The sequence below is a fragment of the Camelus ferus genome, chromosome 9 (assembly GCF_009834535.1).
Source record: "Camelus ferus isolate YT-003-E chromosome 9, BCGSAC_Cfer_1.0, whole genome shotgun sequence".
Taxonomy (NCBI): Eukaryota; Metazoa; Chordata; class Mammalia; order Artiodactyla; family Camelidae; genus Camelus; species Camelus ferus.
The window spans coordinates 11,857,174-11,874,987 of NC_045704.1; the positions used below are offsets into that span (position 1 = coordinate 11,857,174).

Consider the following 17,814-nt stretch of genomic DNA (forward strand, 5'->3'; position numbering starts at 1 on the left):
GCGAGTCGGCCCGGAGCCAATCAGGGCTCGACGATGCGCGCGGGAGCCTCCGGGGCCCCGAGGGGCGGCGAAGGGGGGCCGAGCCTCCAACGTCTGAGCCGGGCAACCGTCACCACGGGGCGCCCTGGGCTCTAGCGGACGTCTGAGGATCGTCTCTCTTGAGCAGGCGGCTCTAGACCCCTGCCAGACCTCAGAACTCCAGCCATTAAGGAGCTCTCCTTCCTCAACCCAGGACTTGTGGGCAAGAAGGTGATGGGCGGATTGGAAGCCACTGATCAAGTAGCAAAATGCCAACTGTGTGACTTTCAGGGCCAATCAGAAGGCACCTTGCTACTCCCTCTGCCCCCTCCCCCTCATCAACCTTCTTACCTGTCCTGCACCCAAGGCCCCTATCGCGAGCAAAACAAGACCCAACTTTGTTTTCATGCCCATACCCATCACTGACCTATTCCCAACCCAGTTCCCATCCTTTCTCATTCTCCTCTCCTCCCCCAAGCCTGTCTCCCTCCTTCTCCCCATCTTTGTCCCCTCTCCCTAGTAGATTTCTTTCTTTGATAGAGGCAAACACCAAACCAATTACGAGGCTTCTGGCCTCAACTCAAAAACCTCTGGCACAAGATTCTCAGAGAGTCCTGATGAATACGGAGCCCAGTTTCCAAAATTACAAAGCCCACGGGTCATAACACTGCGGATGAGGACAGAGCTTCAACTTCTCATCAGAGCCTTCAAGACCCTGAAAGTTCTGGCCCCCTGGAACGTCACCCCTCAATCTGAGCTCCAGCCTCATGGACCCCCTTCTGGGCTCTTCACTCTCCCATCTCAGAGCCTAGAATCTGCTTTTCCCTCTAACTAGCTCCTCATACTCCTTGAGGTCTCAGCACAAATGTCATTTCCTCAGAGTGGCCTTCTCAGACTCTCAGTCCTCGCCTGGTCCCTTATACTTTCTCAAAGCATTCTTTCCTCTTTCTTCCTGGCACTTATCAACATTTTAAGCTATAACTTTGTGTTTATTTCTTCATCGTCTGTGTACCTGTGTGGACCGTGAGCTCCATGGTGGCAGGGCCAGTGTCTGGCTTCTTTGCTTCAGTGTATGGCTCATATTTCTGTGGAACGTGCGAACTGCATGCACACACGTGAGGCTTATATAAACATCTCCCCTCAGCCCAGGATGACTGTCTCACTGGTGAGGAAGGGAGAACCACTGGACTACTCATAAATAATGCCCCAGCAAAGAGCGACACTTTGCCCAACCTCTGAAAAATTACCAGCATCTGGCTCCAGAAAGGAGGTTGCCATCCATTCTGAAGGGAACACACAGCCGTGGCCCATGCTCTTGCCAGAATCCTGTTCTCATTCCTTGTGTTCCCTTCTGGCCAAGAAATATTGCAATAACCTTTTAACTAGGCTTGTTGCCTCCAGTTTTGCCTCTTCTAAATACGTCTTCAATAACTACTCCTAGGATGAGCTTTCACTATGCATCTGGTCACTCTGCTTTGCTTCAGACCTTCCAAAAGTTTATAATTCATTCATTCATTCAATTATTTGCCATTTCTGAAAGTCTGTTACGTTTTAGGAGTCATTCTAGGTGCTGGCGATAAAAGTAGAAAACAAGACTGACAAGATCCCTGTTCCCACGGACCTTACATCCTGAGGGAGTCAGGATAAGGGCCTACCAGATAAAGCTCCAACGCCTTGTGTTGGCATTCAAGGCCCATCTTTGTCTTTCCTCCTCCTGTATCTCTGGACACCGCTTTTCACTCACTCTCTACCCAGGCATACCTCACGTGACACTGAAGTTCAAAGTGAAGAGAGGTGGGCAAAAGGTCTTATCCAAAGACATACAACCACTAAGCACTGAAGTGAGGATTCAATCCACATGTGATGGCTCCAAAGCCTGGCGCCCTTATATGTGTATTCAGGGACTGGGCACACAGCAGGGGCTCGAAAGCTACTTCTTGGTGGACCCATTTCACGGTCTCACATTTATTTCCTTTCTTTGACACCATCCCAGGATGGGGCATATTTCTTCCGGCTCACCCAAATAAACAGATCGTGGAGTTTGCTTTCCAAGGTTCAAAGACCAGGTCCAAGAGGAACCCTATTCAATAGACAGCCAGTGAGAGGGACAGACGAGGCTTGAGAGGGCTCCGTGAGCTGAGGAGACTCCGGGGCTCCGAGTCTGTTCGAGACCTCAGGGTTGCAGGGCTCTCTAAGGCTGCTGTGGACGCTGGCAGTTCCCAGGTGGTGGGGACTCCAGGTGTGAACGTCGTTTTCATAGGTTTCGTCAGGTCCAGCTTATCTTGCTTCTCCTGGAAGCTTAGGGCAATGGGTCCTGCAGGGCAGGGCAGAGAAAGGATGTTGGAACAGGTCTAGAGGTGAGGTATCCAAATCTAAAAAGACAGAATTCTGTCTTTCCTTTGAGCACAGAATTAAAGGGAGTGTGGAACAGGGGTTGGCTTCCCCTTTCCTCGAAATCCCATGGTTGGAGCCTGCAGCCCTGTCGTCTCTTGCTGGTCCTCTGTTGCAAACCCAGCACCAGGAGCCACCCGCCTGATCCGCAGACTTTCCTGGGAAGTTTTGCCCGACTTTTCCAGGACGGTTCAGTCCCTCCCTCCTCTGGGCAACCATAACCCCCAGCTCAGCCCTGTTACTGTGAGGGCGCCTTCTCCACCAGCTTGGTCGCTCTCTGAGGGCAGGGCCTGGGTCTGACCCATTTCTTAGATCCCAGCATTGCCCAGTGTGGAGGTCAGGGGATACTGGAGGAAATACTGGTGGAATTTAACAGATGCATGGTTTAGCCACAAAGGGACACTGGCTCCTAGTGCAGGGTGTAAGGAGAGCAGCAGGGCATTTCCAGTCCTAGAGAATCGTAAATAGTAAGTAACAGCGAGGCCCAGCAAGCCCGGCACTGTCCCCTCCAAGCCCTGCTGGGGATGTGGGGTCCAGGTTACGTGAAGGAGCAACCTGGGCTTGGCCTGGTCTCCAAGTGCTTTGGGCTGATCCGGGCCTGCGGCATCTGCAGACTGCAGCCCACCAAACACTCGGGGACCAACGCTTTTGATTTCCACTCTGCTGCCTCTTCTCCCAGCCCGCTTCTCAGTGGGGGAGTGTGTGTGTGTGTGTGTGTGTGTGTGTGTGTGTGTGTGTGTGTGTGTTGCTGATTTGAATCACCCTTCATTTTCCTCCCTCTTCCCCTCCCTGGGCCCTCGCTTCCATCTGTAACATGACCTGCAAGCCCATCCTGGAATTCTAGACATCCTGCAGGACTGAGGGCGATGCTTCCTTCAAACACCGTGTGCGCCTCTCCTCATTGGTCTTATTACCCGTCTTCTCACAGACTGGGCTCCACACACACGGTACCCACCCTTGTCCGGCTCTCAGAAGATGGGGCTTTTCTGGTTCCTCGGGCCTCAGAGACATCTCAGGTTCTTGGCACACTCTGACTTTAAGGCTGTTTTCTGCTTTGATTGCTGCAATTTTCTTTGCCTGCTTCATTCTGATATGTTTCACTCTAAGGAAATGACCCTCCAGATCAGTTCTGGTTCTCCACCCCCACAAGTGGGGCTCTGGTCTCCATGAGAAGCTTAGAGCCTCTATACACTGCCAGCTTGCCGTGTTATCTAGGGCAAGCCACGCAGCCTCTCTGGGAGTCGCTTACATCCTCTCCACAACGGGGACACAATGCTTATCAGGCGGCGGGACTCAGATGAGGTCAGCTATGAAAGGGCTTTGCATACCATGAAGGACTGTCTTTGGTCTTTAAGTCTAGCTGACCATACTTTAAAAATAGCTCCCCAGTCTCCCCTGCCACCTGCTCCTCCTATTTCTCAGCCCTGATAGACAGCCATTCCCAAGTTCCACCTCTCTGTCTCTCATCATTTGCTCGGCTCAGGCCTGGCTTAGACGGCGGTGCCAGCTTCCTGCCTGGCCTCAGGCCTCCTGCCTCTCCCTCTCAGGTCTGTGTCCCATCCTAAGTTCACGCCGTCCTTCCCAGCTTACTTTGCCGTGGCTCTCAGTGGAGGATGAAGTCCAAGACATCTGGACTGGCCAGAGGGTCCCCTGCCCAACTCTCTGGCCTGACCTCTGGCAAATTTGCCCTTCTCACTCCAGGCTTCCAGCCAATACATTTAGCCAGTTCTCAAGGGTCTTAGCAGGGAAGGTATAGCTCAGTGGTAGAGCATGTGCACAGTATGGATGAGGTCCTGGGCTCAACCCCCAGTACCTTCATTAAATATTTTTTAATTAAAAAAAAAGAATCTTCAGGAACCAACACCAAGAAATGTTCTCAACTTCAGTTTTAGCCATTACTTGTCACTCTCAATGCACCTGACATTGCAGAAAGACACCAGAAGTTCCAAACGTGTTCCTGGGGTCTGCAGCTACTCCTTTCCACTAAATGAGTGCTCAGCCCTGCTGACCCTCAGACGGCGCCCTGGGGACTCGGCTGGCTTCTCCACTCCCTCCTTTGCTTTCTCTTTAATGACAATCTCTGAAAGCCTCTGTCCCTTGGGCCTGTTTTGTGGCTAGGTATAGTCCTGATGGCTCTGGCTTGTGGGGACCATGTCTGGCGCCAGACCCCTAAGTTCCTGGAGGGCAGGGGTCCTGTCCTACCCTCTCTGTGCCAGCCCCACAGCCAGGGCCTGCGGGTAGAAGGCGCTGGGAGGGGCTGCCAGGTGAGTTTTAATCCCGGGACTCACATGAGTGGGACGAGGCAAAGGAAGAGCAATGTAATCGCAATGGCTCCGTAGAAAACGCCCTGGATCAGCCCGTCCATGAAGGTCTGGGGAACCAGAGAACTCTTTCCTGGAAGCAGAAAGCTCGTGAGAAGGGCTTCTCTCCTGAAATCTCGGAACCGGAGTCAAAGCCCTCCCGGCTCCCTCCGCTGGCCCCAGCACCCACCCAGTCGCTGGGTCCCTCTGCCCTCACCTGACATCAGCAGGATGCTCAAGGCATAGGTTCCCTCTGGGTTCTTGCCCTCGCAGAGAAGGCTTGTGCCCATTTCTGGCTGCTCGGTGAGGCTGATGGTGCTGTTGGCCCAGGGGCCAAGCATGAGGGAAGTCACCTGGAGGCCACTGTCCGGGCCGTTCACACCCACGGGAGCGCCTGCCATCAACCACCGCACGGAGGGCGTGGGGATCCCATGGAAGGAGCAGCTGCACTGCAGTGTCTTCTTCAAGGAACAAGAGGAATGGAGCAGCCTGGCCGGCGCTGTGGGGAGGGAGGGTCAGGAGTCAGAAAGGCATCTGGATTCCCTCTCCACTTCCTCCAGGACCTACTTTCTCCTTACTCATGATGCACAAGGAGCTTCAGACTTTCTGGAAGCCCGGAAGAGTCAGACCTCAGAACCAGTTCCCCTTCACCCTCTCCCCTCATCTGGCTTGAATCTCAATGCTCGAACTTCTAGACGGATGGCAAGGGAATCTTCTGAGGATCTCCATTGCCTGTGACCCTTGTTTTCTCACCCCTGCCCAGGCTAGACTTCCCAGCCTCCTCTCCTGCTCCCATCCCCAGCTCTCCTTTTAGGCTCCGCCCCTTCCCAGCCCCCCCTTTCATGAAATTTTTCCTCCATCACTTACTATCCGGATGCTGTTGGCAAGTCACTTTTCCCTCTCTGCTCTTTCCTAGTCTGAAAAATTGGGATATTCACTGAACTCACATCATACTATTACTGCTGTAAGAATGAATGCCCTGAGGTTTGCTGTGTTCCTAGCTCAATGCATGGCCAAGTGCTACCCATTCAACACAGAACCCCTTTGGAGATTTTCTTCTTCCCACTTCCAGCGGCCTTTGACTGACTGAGCATTCATCTTAAGAAAGATTGCGATGCCAGTTTCAGGGTCAAAACACGTGAAACTCTCACTCTGCAGAGAACAGGTAGGACGTGCTGTCCATTTGGTGAGATCATGGATTAAGAGGGAACAGTCACGCTCTTCAAGGTCTCCAATAATGAGGAATTGGCCCTGGTGTTTCCACATACTTTTTCATCGGAGTTGTTTGAGGTTCCTGGAAGGAAGGGGTCATTTCCCCCAGAACTGTAGCCCTTGATCTTAAGACTTTTCATCCAGGTCACCCAGGGGGATGAGGAATTTGCAGGGCATAGTGCTGCCCAGCCTGTCCTCCAGGGCTGCCCCTCTAGATGACTGATTTGCCCCACCTGGGCAAGCAGGCCTGTGGAGACCGACAACAGATGCTGAAAACTAACCTTGGAGCTTCCAGCACATGTTAGTGACACTGAAATGGCTCCCTGTGCTGTGGTATCTTCCACCCCCCGACTGAGCTCCCACCCCGCCCTCATCTCTGCTCCCTGACCCAGTCTGCTGTCTGCCCCAGACACGCCCAGCCCTCCCGAATCTGGCACACAAAGATGTCTAATGCACACTGTTATTTGGTACCCTACATCCTGTGGCCTCTATCTTCACATCACTGTAGCCCATCCCACCATGGGCTCAGACCCCTCCAGCGTTGCTTCCCTTCCCACTCACCCAGCTGCAGCCGTGGCAGAACCATCTGCAGCAGCAATGGTCCTCAGGAGCAGGGAAGGCCCAAGGCCTTTTCCAGGACTGGGTCCGACACCAAGACCGTATGGTTCAGAAGGGATGAGGAAGTGAGAGGCTGTCGGGCTGGGGAGAGCAGAAAGTATTCTTAGCAAGCCAGGGGCTTCTGTCTCTTTGGTCATCTTGAAGGCCTGTTCACTCTGAGAAGCAGGAATTATATGGGATGGGATGCTTGAGTGTCTAGGGACAGGGTGGCACTGCCATGGTCCTCTGTGAAGTCCCAAGGCCATGGCTGTTTTCTCCTTTCTCCCCTAGTCTGTCGCTCCCAGCCCACTTGGGAGGGTCTCAGGTACCAAGTCTTTGGATTTTCTCTCAAATGAATAGAGATCTGCGGAGGGACAGGTGCAGGCCTGAGCGTCTGGAATATCCCTCTGGGGCCCATGTGAGAAACGGCTTGGAGGCGGAGTGACTGCAGGCCAGGTGGCCAGGGGAGAGACTGGTGCGGTGATCTGGAAAGAATGACACGCTTGAGTCAGTGCATGGGCTGTGAGAGATGGAGTGGATGGGACAGACTTCACATCTTTAAGGGAATAAAAACTGACAGGCATTCCTTCTGCTGATGGGAAAAGTTTCAAACTTCCTTGTTTTGCAAACAAGGTTCCCCACAATTTTGCCTTGTCTCCCTCTGCCTTTTCCAGCATTTTCCATGCCGAAGGGGAAATGTTCCTTTTCCCAAATTTCACCCTAAACATACCTCTCCCGGGACCCAGGGATTTCCCCCTTCCACAGCTTTTCCTCTTGCAACTCTCCCCTGTCTGCATTCAAATCCCACTTCAATTTCAAATCTGAGTTCAATGCTGCTTCCTACATGAAGCCTTTCCTGATCTCCCCACCCAGTCAGAAGTGGGTAATCTCTCCCCTCGCAGAACTGTCAGGTGATTTTATTTGTTTTTTTCTGGGGAAGTAGTTTTTTCCTCGTAACCGAGTTATTTGTTTTTGTGTAGGTGCCAGACAGTCACCTCCTCTGCTCTTCTTTATGAACAAACTCAACCCGTTTAGGGGTGCAGTATTGCAAGCTATGGTCTTTGCAGTTAAGGGGGGACCATGTGACATTGTTTTAGTGGAAGTGGGCTGGGGATTCCTGGGAAATTTTTGCTTTCCTGATACTGTCCTTTCCTGCTTCTTGTCACTTCCTTCTTCTTCTTCCCTAGAATATGGATGTGATGCTGGAGGTGGAGCAGCCATTTGGCAACCACGAGGTAACCATGGGGATGAAAGCCACTCAGTATGTTTTAGCAGAAGCAAGTCAAGAAGCCTAGTCCCCTGATGGCCTGGTGCAACCGCTACACCGACCCTGCCCAGCCTAGTTCTACACATCTTCTACGAGGAAGACAGACTCATTTGGCTAGGTCACGCTGGTAAAAAAGAAAATCCCGTTAGTCACCACTGGGTGGTATCCACTGGCTTTTGCTATAAACCTCTGTCCACATGAAGACTCCAAGACTTCTTTCCAGTAATTTTATGGATAGGGGATAGCAGTAACCCCCGATGGAGAATGCGTGTCCTCCAAAATCCAAAGAAGCCAAGCAGACACTGGGCGTCTAACATCTTTCATCCACCAGATAGCCTATATTTTTCAAATGAACAACCTGTGCGGGCTTGGGCAATCTTACTGGTTCCCGTTCATCATGTCCAATCAATTTTGGCTGAAGGGAGATTTTACATGTCTTCTGTTTTTTAACACTAGGTTGGGGAGATGTTCCCCCGCCATACATGGTATCTATTGACATGCAGGTAAAGGAGGAGATGACACACCGACTTCACATAAAATCTATTCAAACATTTTAGTTTTCAACCAAACTGTCACCTTAATCCTATCCATCCTTGAAGTCCCAGAGTTTCCCAGTCTAACTTTAACTCCCACTAGGATTTACTAACAGGTTTTAGAATCACGGTGCATGGGGTTACAGAAACATCTCTTCTCCACCTCTTGACAATTTTACCACTCATGTGCATGTGTTACAGCAGGCAGAACACTAGATATGAACAGAGAAAGGGGGACACAGACCAAATGGCAGGAATTGGGCAGAAAGGAGGGGCACAAGCCAAATGCAGGAAACCACACATCATGTAAGCAGCAGGGGTCCCTGGGCAAGAAAGAAAAGCAGGAACCTTTGGCCTGATAAGGGATCATGCTTTTTGTGACAAGTGGCCTGTAGAAGAACAAAGAAAGGTGAGAAAAGGCAGGAATTTCCAGTGTCTGAATGTAACCTTTTGCTCATTAAGCCCTCATTTCAGTAAAATTAGCCTTGCAGATTAGAAGTACCCGACACGTACCGACGCCATGACACTTCCGATCCTGACTAAATAAGGACAAAAATCCCTCCTCCCTTTGGGAAGGTGGAGTTGGGATGATAATCAGGGAATACGACCCCAAGCCCTTCCCTCCCCAGTGAATATTCCGCCCATTCATTTTTACGCCCTATGTAGCTGACTTGCCAGAGAAGCTCAGGGCAGCCGCTCCCCTGAGCTGCCCGCTCTCCCCTTGACAGTGTGCTATGCATCCTTTAATAAATCCTCACTTTACTTTTGTTAACCACTACGTCTTGTCTCTGAATTCTTTCTGGGACAGGACAAGAACCTGGAACACCAGTTGCATCTATCAGCAACACATGTAGGGTTTTGAGTCCCCAGCTGGGAGTGGGACCAAGGAACCCAGGCCCTTTTATCAATCTTTATCTTGATTAGATTATGGGGCCATCACCTCAGGCAATTTGAAGTCAGGTTTTTCATTGTCATATTTGTCCTGTGGCTTTTTAAATTCGTCCAATCTCGGGTAAATAGAGCAGATCGAGGTCCTACAATGCTGAGGAGCCATCCAGGGTTCCCACTGGTCCACCCAATCTCCAAGAGTGCTGCCCTGAGACCTTTGTTTTGACCCCATCAGTGTCCACTTTATTCAGCCCATTTCTGAATAACTGTTTAAAGATTTCTTCCCTTTTGGGATGCGTCCTTTGACTCCCCCCTTCATCTTTCTTCATTCCCCCGTGAATCACTTTAACATCCTTGGCTCTCTGTTGTTTCAACATCACTTTTCCCTCTAGTAGCAGCCCTGAGGCTAACGGCTGTACCTTGGACAGAACCCAAACTTGGCTCAGTGTCAGGATCCACTTCACCTTCTTTACTTTCACTTCAGCTATTACGGATAAAAATAACCAAAGGAATGTATATTTAGCTTGTTCGTGTTATTTTGCATTTCCTTATGCATCCAGTGAATCAACTCCTTTGGGGGCTGGATCCATCAATTTAAAAAAATTTGGTAACTTCTACCTCCTTTAACTAATTGCAGAACAGTTGCATTTCCATACCCTTGAGTGACCCTGGGGCCAGCCGGGAATCAAGGTTCATTATCCCCTGACCTCAAATCCTTCCTTTTCCCAAATGATATATTTCAGTGAGTCATGTTTGTTCTAGCAAATTTCATTTCCGATGCCAAAGTTAGGGAACAGTCCACAAAATGCCCTCACTTCTGACACCAACTTCAGATTTCAGGGGTACCTAAAAACACCCTTCTAACAGTTGCAAGTTTGGGGGTCCCCAGGATTACCCTTAGGTTTGCTAACTCACTAGCAGTACTCCCAGGATTCGCTGAAACTGTTATACCCAAGGTTACTGTTTATTGCAACTAAAGGACATGGATTAGAACCTGCCAAGGAAAGAAACACATAGGGCAAAGTCCAGGGAAGTTCCAACCAGAGCGCTTCCCATTGTCTCCCTGTGGAGTCGCGGAGAGAGCAACTTGAATTTTCTGATATTCATTTGTGACAAGAGGCACAGAATACTGACAACCAGAGAAGCCCACCCAAACCTTGTGTCCAGAGTTTTTATTGGGCCTCCATCACGTGGGCATGATTGTCTGACATTTTATTCTCTCACGCCTTCTGAAAGTCAGCTGATACCACAGGATCCAAAGACCTTACTGTAAATCACATTGTTAAAGTAGCTGGTGTGGCCAGCCCCTGCCCTAAATTACATTTTTTAGACTATACAGGGTGATGCAAGGCCCTAGGCAAACAAAGACACTCCTGCCAGGCGTGACATTAGTTCTTAAAATCAACACTTTCTGTGTGGGGGATAACATTTAAAAATCAAGCTATTTCACAGAAAATTTTAAACTTTCAGCTTCTCTTTAAAATAATTTTTTAATTGAAGTATACCTGATTTACAATGTTGTGTTAGTTTCTGGTATAAGGTATAGTGACTCAGTTATACACATACATATTCTTTTCCATTATAGGTTATTATAAGATACTGAATGCAGTTCCCTGTGCTCTACAGTAGGACCTTGTTGTTTATCTAATTTCAGCTTCTCTTTCCTTTTTGAAAAAAACTTCAGCTTCCTGGGTGTGAAGCTGGCTAGCTGTGTGATGGCCAGCAAGATGCTTCACCTCACCCTAGGCCTCAGTTTCCTCAAATTTAAAACATGGATTATATAGAAGTTGTGGCATATTTATGGAATTCCACTCAGTCATTAAAAAGAATAGAATAATGCCATTTGTGGCAACATGGATGGGCCTGGAGATTGTCATACTAAGTGAAGTAGCCAGGAAGAGAAAAACACCATATGATATCACTTATATGTGGAATCTAAAAAAAAAAAATTAATAAAAAAGAGTAAAAAATAAATAAAAGATGGATTATAACAGCACTTCATATTAAACATGGATTAAAACATGGAGTATAATCACTCATAGGGTTGTTTTTAGGATTAAATAAATAAATAGAACAGCCTTACACAGTATGTATTCAATAAATGTTAGCTGCTCTCTATTAAATTACCTACCTGCCCCCCACCCCCCACCACCCCCTGGTCAGTATGGGATTTGGGACCACTCTTTCCCACCTCTAAACCCCTTGCACTGTTTTCCTGGTCCTCTGGCCAGTTCTGTTTTCCTGTCCCCATTTCTACATGTTTTACAGACCCTCTGAGTAGACTCTGCCCCCACTCTTGGCCTCTAACATGTCACAACAGATTTCCTTTCTTCTTCTTACATAGAGAAGATGCTGTCCAGGCTCCCAGGTAATGAAGCATTTCTCTTCTTCACACCTCACAACCACTCCCTTTTGTGCACTGCCTTTTTTTTTTTTTTTCTTTTCCCTTCTGCGATTTAAAACTGCACTTGGGTGTTGCAATGAGCCCTGTCTGGGTCTTGGATTTGCCAGTAAATCACTGAATAAATTGGTCAACTCTTTTCCCCTCTCTGGTTTTCCTTTTATTTCCTCATCTGGAACGTGCGTGGGCTTTATCGCTGGAGGTGGATAATCATTCTAGCTCTGATGGAATGATCAGTTTCTTCTTGCCCTTCCCTGCCAGGCATTAGAGATACATGGGACGACTCCTCAAGCACCCACTTTTTTCTGTCCCTTTTATTTCCTTTCATCCATCATTTCTCCCCTCAATTTTACCTTCGTCTCTTGTTCCCAGGGCTCCGGGACAGTCTTTGTCTTCAGCACACCTCCGTCTGGATGTTTCCTCAGCAGAGTGTAAATGAGGCAAAGGGCTTTCCAGACTTGTTAAGGGCAGGACTGAGGTTTGGATGACTGACCTCCATATGCTGCCTGGAAAACTGATTTTCTAGAGAAACCGAGGACTAACTGCGAAACTGATTAACTGGCATCCATGCGGGATAACGGTGTGACAAATGACCGAATGTCTTATAGGGGGATCAGCTTACTTATTAAGAGTCTGAATTAGAGGGAGTTTAATTTGACTGATGAACAGGGCAGGCCGTGAAGGTGGATTATCTGATTAACAGATTGGGGGGTGGGAGGGGGTGGCTATAGCTCAGGAGTAGAGCGTGTGCTTAGTATGCACGAGGGCCTGGGTTCAATACCCCGTACCTCCTTTAAATTGAATAAATAAACTTAACCCCCCCACCCCCACCCCCCGCCAAAAGAAACCTCAAACAAAAACAAAAGATTTACAAAGGGACTAACTGTTGACTTGTAAGGGCACTAACCAGACCGATGGTGGCTTTACTGGCAGGCTGGTGACCCCCTGGCTGCCCTTCAACCTGAATGAGGGGAACTACCAGGTGGCAGGCTGATGAACATGAGACAGGCTGCCGGGGAATTTACCGACTAGTCGGTGAACTGGCTCCCAAGGAGCCTACCAATTTGATCCAGAATTGGCCTAACCGACCCCGAGGCTGTCTAGCTGCCCAAGCTGAGTGACAGACCGCCTGACCGACAGGGAAGCCCCCCTTTCATGGAAGCCCAGTTTGGACAGTCCCAATGCAGGCCCGGCACTCAACGAGGGACAGAAAAACCAAAGGGCCAAGTGTGGGCCCCGTTAAGCCCCCGGAAGCCCGATGTGGCCTGTCAGCATCGGGAAGGATCTGAGATGGCGACCCTGGGTCCCGCCGGCGTGCCTCGAGCGGTCCGCCTCTACCCTGCAGCCAATCAGCGACTGCATGGGCCTATTTCACAGCCAATCAGAGACTGCATGGGCCTATTTCACAGCCAATCAGTGACTGCACTATGGCTAGCATTCCACAACCAATCGCTGAGGCAGATGAAACTTTGCGCATGAGCACATACCTCTTGGAACTGATGCACAGCCGCCGGAGCCAATCAGGAGCTGAAAGTACCAGTGGGGGGCGTGGCGAGGGGGGGTGGAACCAATCTTGAGGGCTTGAGCCAATCAGTAGTGGTGAGCGGTGTTATGGAAATTTAGGCGCCAGTTTTCTTCTCAGGAGCTTTTCTTGACCATGTTAATGAAAATCACTCTACGTGAAACCTGATCGAGCTATTCCTCTTAATAACCCTTGTTCAACACACACAAACACACGCACACACACACGCACGCATGCACGCATGCACGTACCCACACCTTCCAGAATTCTGATTGGGATTTCACTGAGTTAACAGATGAATTTGGGGACAAACTGACCATGAACATGGTACAACATTCTTTTTAAAAATTGTGATAAAATATACATTACATAAAATTTATTATCTTAATTATTTCTAAGTACGCGATTCAGTGTCATTAAGTACAGTCACATTGCTGTGCAACTATCATCACTCTCCAGCTCCAGAAAATTTTTTAACATACTTAATTAAAACTGTGCAACCATTACCATTCCCATCTTCCTCAGTCCCTGGGAATTACTATTCTACTTTCTTTCTCTAGGAATTTCACTAGCCTAAGAACCTCATCTAAGTGGGGCACACAATATTTGTCCTTTTGTGTCTGGTTTATTTCACTTAGCATAATGTTTTCAAGGTTCATTCACGTTGTAGCTTAGAATAGGATTTTTCTCCCTTTTAAGGCTGAATGATATTCTGTTGTATGTGCATCCAACTTTTTGTTTATCCACTCTGTCAATAGACTCTGTCAAACAACAACTTCGGGTTGTTTCCATCTTTTGGCTACTGTGAATAATGCTGCTATGAACATTGGTTTACAAATATCTGTTTAAGTACTTGCCTTCATTTCTTTGGGGTATATACACAAAAGTGGAATTACTGGATCATACAGTAATTCTATGTTTAATTTTTTGAGGCTCCTCCTGTTTTCCACAGTGGCTGCAGCATTCTACAGTCTCACCAGCAATGAACAAGGGTTCAAGTTTCTCTACAACTTCATCAACCTCCTTCTTTTTTCTTTTTTTGATAATTAATTAATGGCCATCCTAATAGGTATGAAGAGATATCTCATTACTATTTATATATCTTTTTTGGAGAAATGTCTATTCAAGTCTTTGCCATTTTAAAAATTGGTTTATTTGTATTTGTTGAGTTGTAGGAATTCTTTATATGTTATAGATATTAATCCTTTATCAGACACATAATTTGCAAATAATTTCTCCCATTCTGTGGGTTGCCTTTTGACTATGTTCACAGTGTTATTAGAAGCACAAAAGTTTTTAATGTTGGTGAAATCCAGTTTTTCACTTTTCTTTTGTTGCCTGTTTTGCTTTCATATCTAAGCAATATTGGTCTGTTGTTTCATTTCCTTGTACTGGTTTTGTATAGTTTTGGTATCATGGCAATGTTGACCTCATAGAATGAGCTAGAAAGTGTTCCTTCCTCTTTGATTTTTTGAAAGAGTTTAAGAAATATTGGTATTAATTCTTCTTTAAATGTTCGGGAATGAGTGGGTGTAGCTCAGGGGTAGAGTGCCTGCTTAGCATGCAGGAGGTCCTGGGTTCAATCCCCAGTACCTCCATTAAAAAAATAAAAAATAATGATATTAATTTAAAATCATGTTATAAATATTTGGTGGAATTCACTCATGAAGCCATCTGGTCTTGGGCTTTTCTTTGTTGGGAGGTTTTTAGTGACTGATTTAGTCTTCTTACTAGTGAGAGGTCTATTCAGATTTTCTGTTTCTTCATGATTCCATCCTAGTAGATTGTGTGTTCCTAGGAATTTTCCCATTCATCTAGATTGCCCAATTTGGAGGTGTACAATTATTCATAGTACTCTCTTAAAATCTTTTTTATTTTTTGTAGAATCAGCAGTAATGTCCTCAATTTCATTTCTGATTTTTGTAATTTGAGACTTTTCCTCTTTCATTCTTGGCTGACCTAGCTAAAAGTTGGCGAATTTTGTTGATCTTTTCAAAGAACAAACTTTTGATCTTGTTGATTTTCTCTCTTGCTTTTCTATTCTCTTTCGTTTGTCTCCATTCTAATCTGTATTATTCATTTCCTTCCACTAGCTTTGGGTTTAGTTTGTTCTTTTTCTAGTTTCTTAATCTGTATGGTTAAGTGGCTTATTTGAGATCTTTCTTCCTTTTCAGTGTGAACATTTACAGCTAGAAATTTTTATTTTAGCACTGCTTTCACAGCATCCCATACATTTTGGTGTGATATGTTTTGGTTAACATTTGTTCCCAAGATATTTTCTGATTTCCCTTGTGGTTTCTTCTTTGACCATTGATTGTTTAAGGGTGTGCTATTTAATGTCTACATATTTGTGAGTTTTCCAGTTTCCCTTTTGTTACTGATGTCTAGTTTCATTCCACTGTGATTGGAAGAGATGCTTTGTAAGTTTTCCAACTTGTAAAATGTATTAAGACGTGTTCTGACGCGTCTCCTCTCCTCTGTTGCAATAATCCTTTTGAACAAAGTCTCCTTACAGAAGTCTAGATTTTGTGTGTGTGTGTGTGTGTGTGTGTGTGTGTGTGTGTGTGTGTGTGTGTGACAGACTGAAGAATGAAGCCCAGCCTCCTCAGCCTGGATACAAAGCCCTTGGAGAGCAGAGCCCAGAGTTTCTAGGGGTGTGACCTCACCTTGTCTCCTTCACCCCAGGATCCAGCTACTGCACACTGACTGCTCTTGTCCAAACAGCTGCCAGGTCCTCTCCCACCTCCTTGCTTTGTACTTGATGTTACAACTACCTGGGCTGCTTTTCTTCTTCTCTGCTCAGACAACTCCTCCTTTTCCCTCAAGGTGCAGCTGGAAAAAGAGCTGAGAAGCCTTTTGTCTCTTCCCACCCCTGAGGCAGAAGTCAGAACTCTTGCCCTGGGGCCCCAGACAATGAGCGGTAACTATCTGTTCAATACCCTATGCTCATCTTTATAGGAACCTCATCACACTGTGTTTGAATAGGCTAAATATTTCTGTTCCTTCCCCAAATCCTACCCCATGAACTTGAACTCCTCTGAGGCAGGAACCATATCTTCTTCCTGTTGTTATTCTTAGCATAGTGTAAGTACACAATTTGGGAATTAAAAAAAAATTGAGGAACAAAGAAATCAAGAGCCAATATAGGAATTTCCCAAAGCTCCCCTCATGAATGCAATTCAAAGAAACAGAAATGCACTTAATTGTTGTGGAATTGACAGGAGTGAAGAAATGGTGTTTGTAGTGACTTTGAAAAGAAGAACTGGAGAAAGCTGGCCATTCTTTGAAGCATTGTGCAAGTGCAGAGGAGGAGGTTCTGACTCAGTGGTTCTCAGCCGGTGCTGGGGACTTTTTCTCTCCCACAGACATTTGGCAATGTCTGGAGACATTTTGGGTTGTCAAAACTGGGCAGGGGAAGTTACTGGCATCTCCTGGGTAGAGGCCAGAGATGTTCCTTGACGTCCTGAAATGCACAGGACACGCCCCCACGACAGAGCAGCATTCAACCTCAAATGCCCAGATATCAACAGTGCAGAGGCCGATAAACCATGCTCTAACCCATTCCACGGGAAAGTGCAGGGTAGGGGTGGCAGGAATGTAGACAGGGAAGGTAGCTTGTCTAAAGAGGGGATATTGGAGCCGGATCTCAAAGGATAAGCGTGGACTGCAAAGATGGGAAAAGGGGACAATATTACAGTGGGATGAAACCATGTGAATGAAGATTGGAAAGAAAGGACGGGGCATGAGATCTTCAGGAAGTGGCAGGCATGTGGCTGAGATGTGTGAAGGTGGTGGCTGAGAGAGGTGGGTAGAATAGATGAGGGTGAGAGTGTGAAAATTCCTGAATAACTGTCACTGCCGTTGACAGTTCATCTTGAGGGGAAGGGGCAGGCATGGAAGGATGTTCAGCTGGGGAGGGACTGAGTTGGAGCTGGTATCGCTCCTTCTGAGAATGTGGTGGTGATGGGCTGGACGAGGTGAGACTGGAGCCCAGAGGTGGAGGAGGAGGGTTTTTTGAATAGTCAGGGGGAGAGAGGTCAGGCTGGTACAGAGAAGAGGGGGAAGATTAGGGATTTGGTGACTCATGGGAATGGGCGGTGAGGGAGCAGGGAATTGACAGAGAACCTGGCTGTAAAGGTTTGAAATAAGCCTTATATTTCTTTGCTATCTGGCATGTCAGCATCCTTGTCCTGTGACTACGGGAATGCCCACTGGATCAGGGTGCCACACATCTACAGCTTCAAACCTAGAGGTCATTTAGTAAGTCGAATGATTACCTCAGCAGGATTTGGCTGGCAGCATTCTGACCAGGCACCCAAAGCTGACGGTCACCAGTCTCACCAAGCCTGGCACACGGCGCCATGCTTGTGTGCATGGATTCACTGGATTCTCCAAACAACCAAATGAGTTCAGAGACGTTGTCATCCTCACTTGACAAATGAGCAAGTGGAAGTAGCAAGAGGTTAAGTGGCGAAGCAGGTGTTTGAATCCTGGCAGAATGACTTTAAGAGCTTAAATTATCATTATTATTATTATTTGAATGAAGGGAAATTCTCATAAAATTAACCATCTTAAAGCCAACAATTTAGTGGCATTTATTATGTGCACAATGTTGTGCAGCCAATGCCTCTACCTAGTTCCAAAACATTTTTCATCACCCCCAAAAAGACACTCTATACCCATTA

General features: G+C 47.4%; 1 protein-coding gene across 2 annotated transcripts; it reads right to left on the reverse strand.

The window, feature by feature from the left end:
• Positions 1–1,968: 1,968 nt before the first annotated feature.
• On the reverse strand, positions 1,969–12,851 carry LOC102519343 (SIGLEC family-like protein 1). 2 transcript variants are annotated; one of them, XM_032487948.1, is made up of 6 exons: positions 11,961–12,851; positions 6,483–6,620; positions 4,927–5,208; positions 4,698–4,803; positions 3,365–3,511; positions 1,969–2,332 (listed from the first exon to the last, which is right to left on the reverse strand). In XM_032487948.1, the coding sequence occupies exons 2-6, from the start codon at positions 6,505–6,507 to the stop codon at positions 2,296–2,298; spliced, it is 597 nt and encodes a 198-aa protein (XP_032343839.1). In that variant the 5' UTR covers positions 6,508–6,620; positions 11,961–12,851; the 3' UTR covers positions 1,969–2,295. The 2 variants fall into 2 exon arrangements, with proteins under 2 accessions (XP_032343839.1, XP_032343840.1); XM_032487949.1 differs by lacking the exon at positions 3,365–3,511.
• Positions 12,852–17,814: the final 4,963 nt, after the last annotated feature.

Bases quoted from the DNA above. Each gene is read 5' to 3' on its own strand.
- LOC102519343 (XM_032487948.1), bottom strand. From the start codon at position 6,507: ATGGTTCTGCCACGGCTGCAGCTGG. The intron at 4,804-4,926 runs GTGAGGGCAGAG...TTCTGCTTCCAG, and splicing joins GAGCATCCTGCTGATGTCAG to GAAAGAGTTCTCTGGTTCCC. The intron at 3,512-4,697 runs GTGAGTCCCGGG...TCATTTCCTTAG, and splicing joins CTTTGCCTCGTCCCACTCAT to AGTGAAACATATCAGAATGA.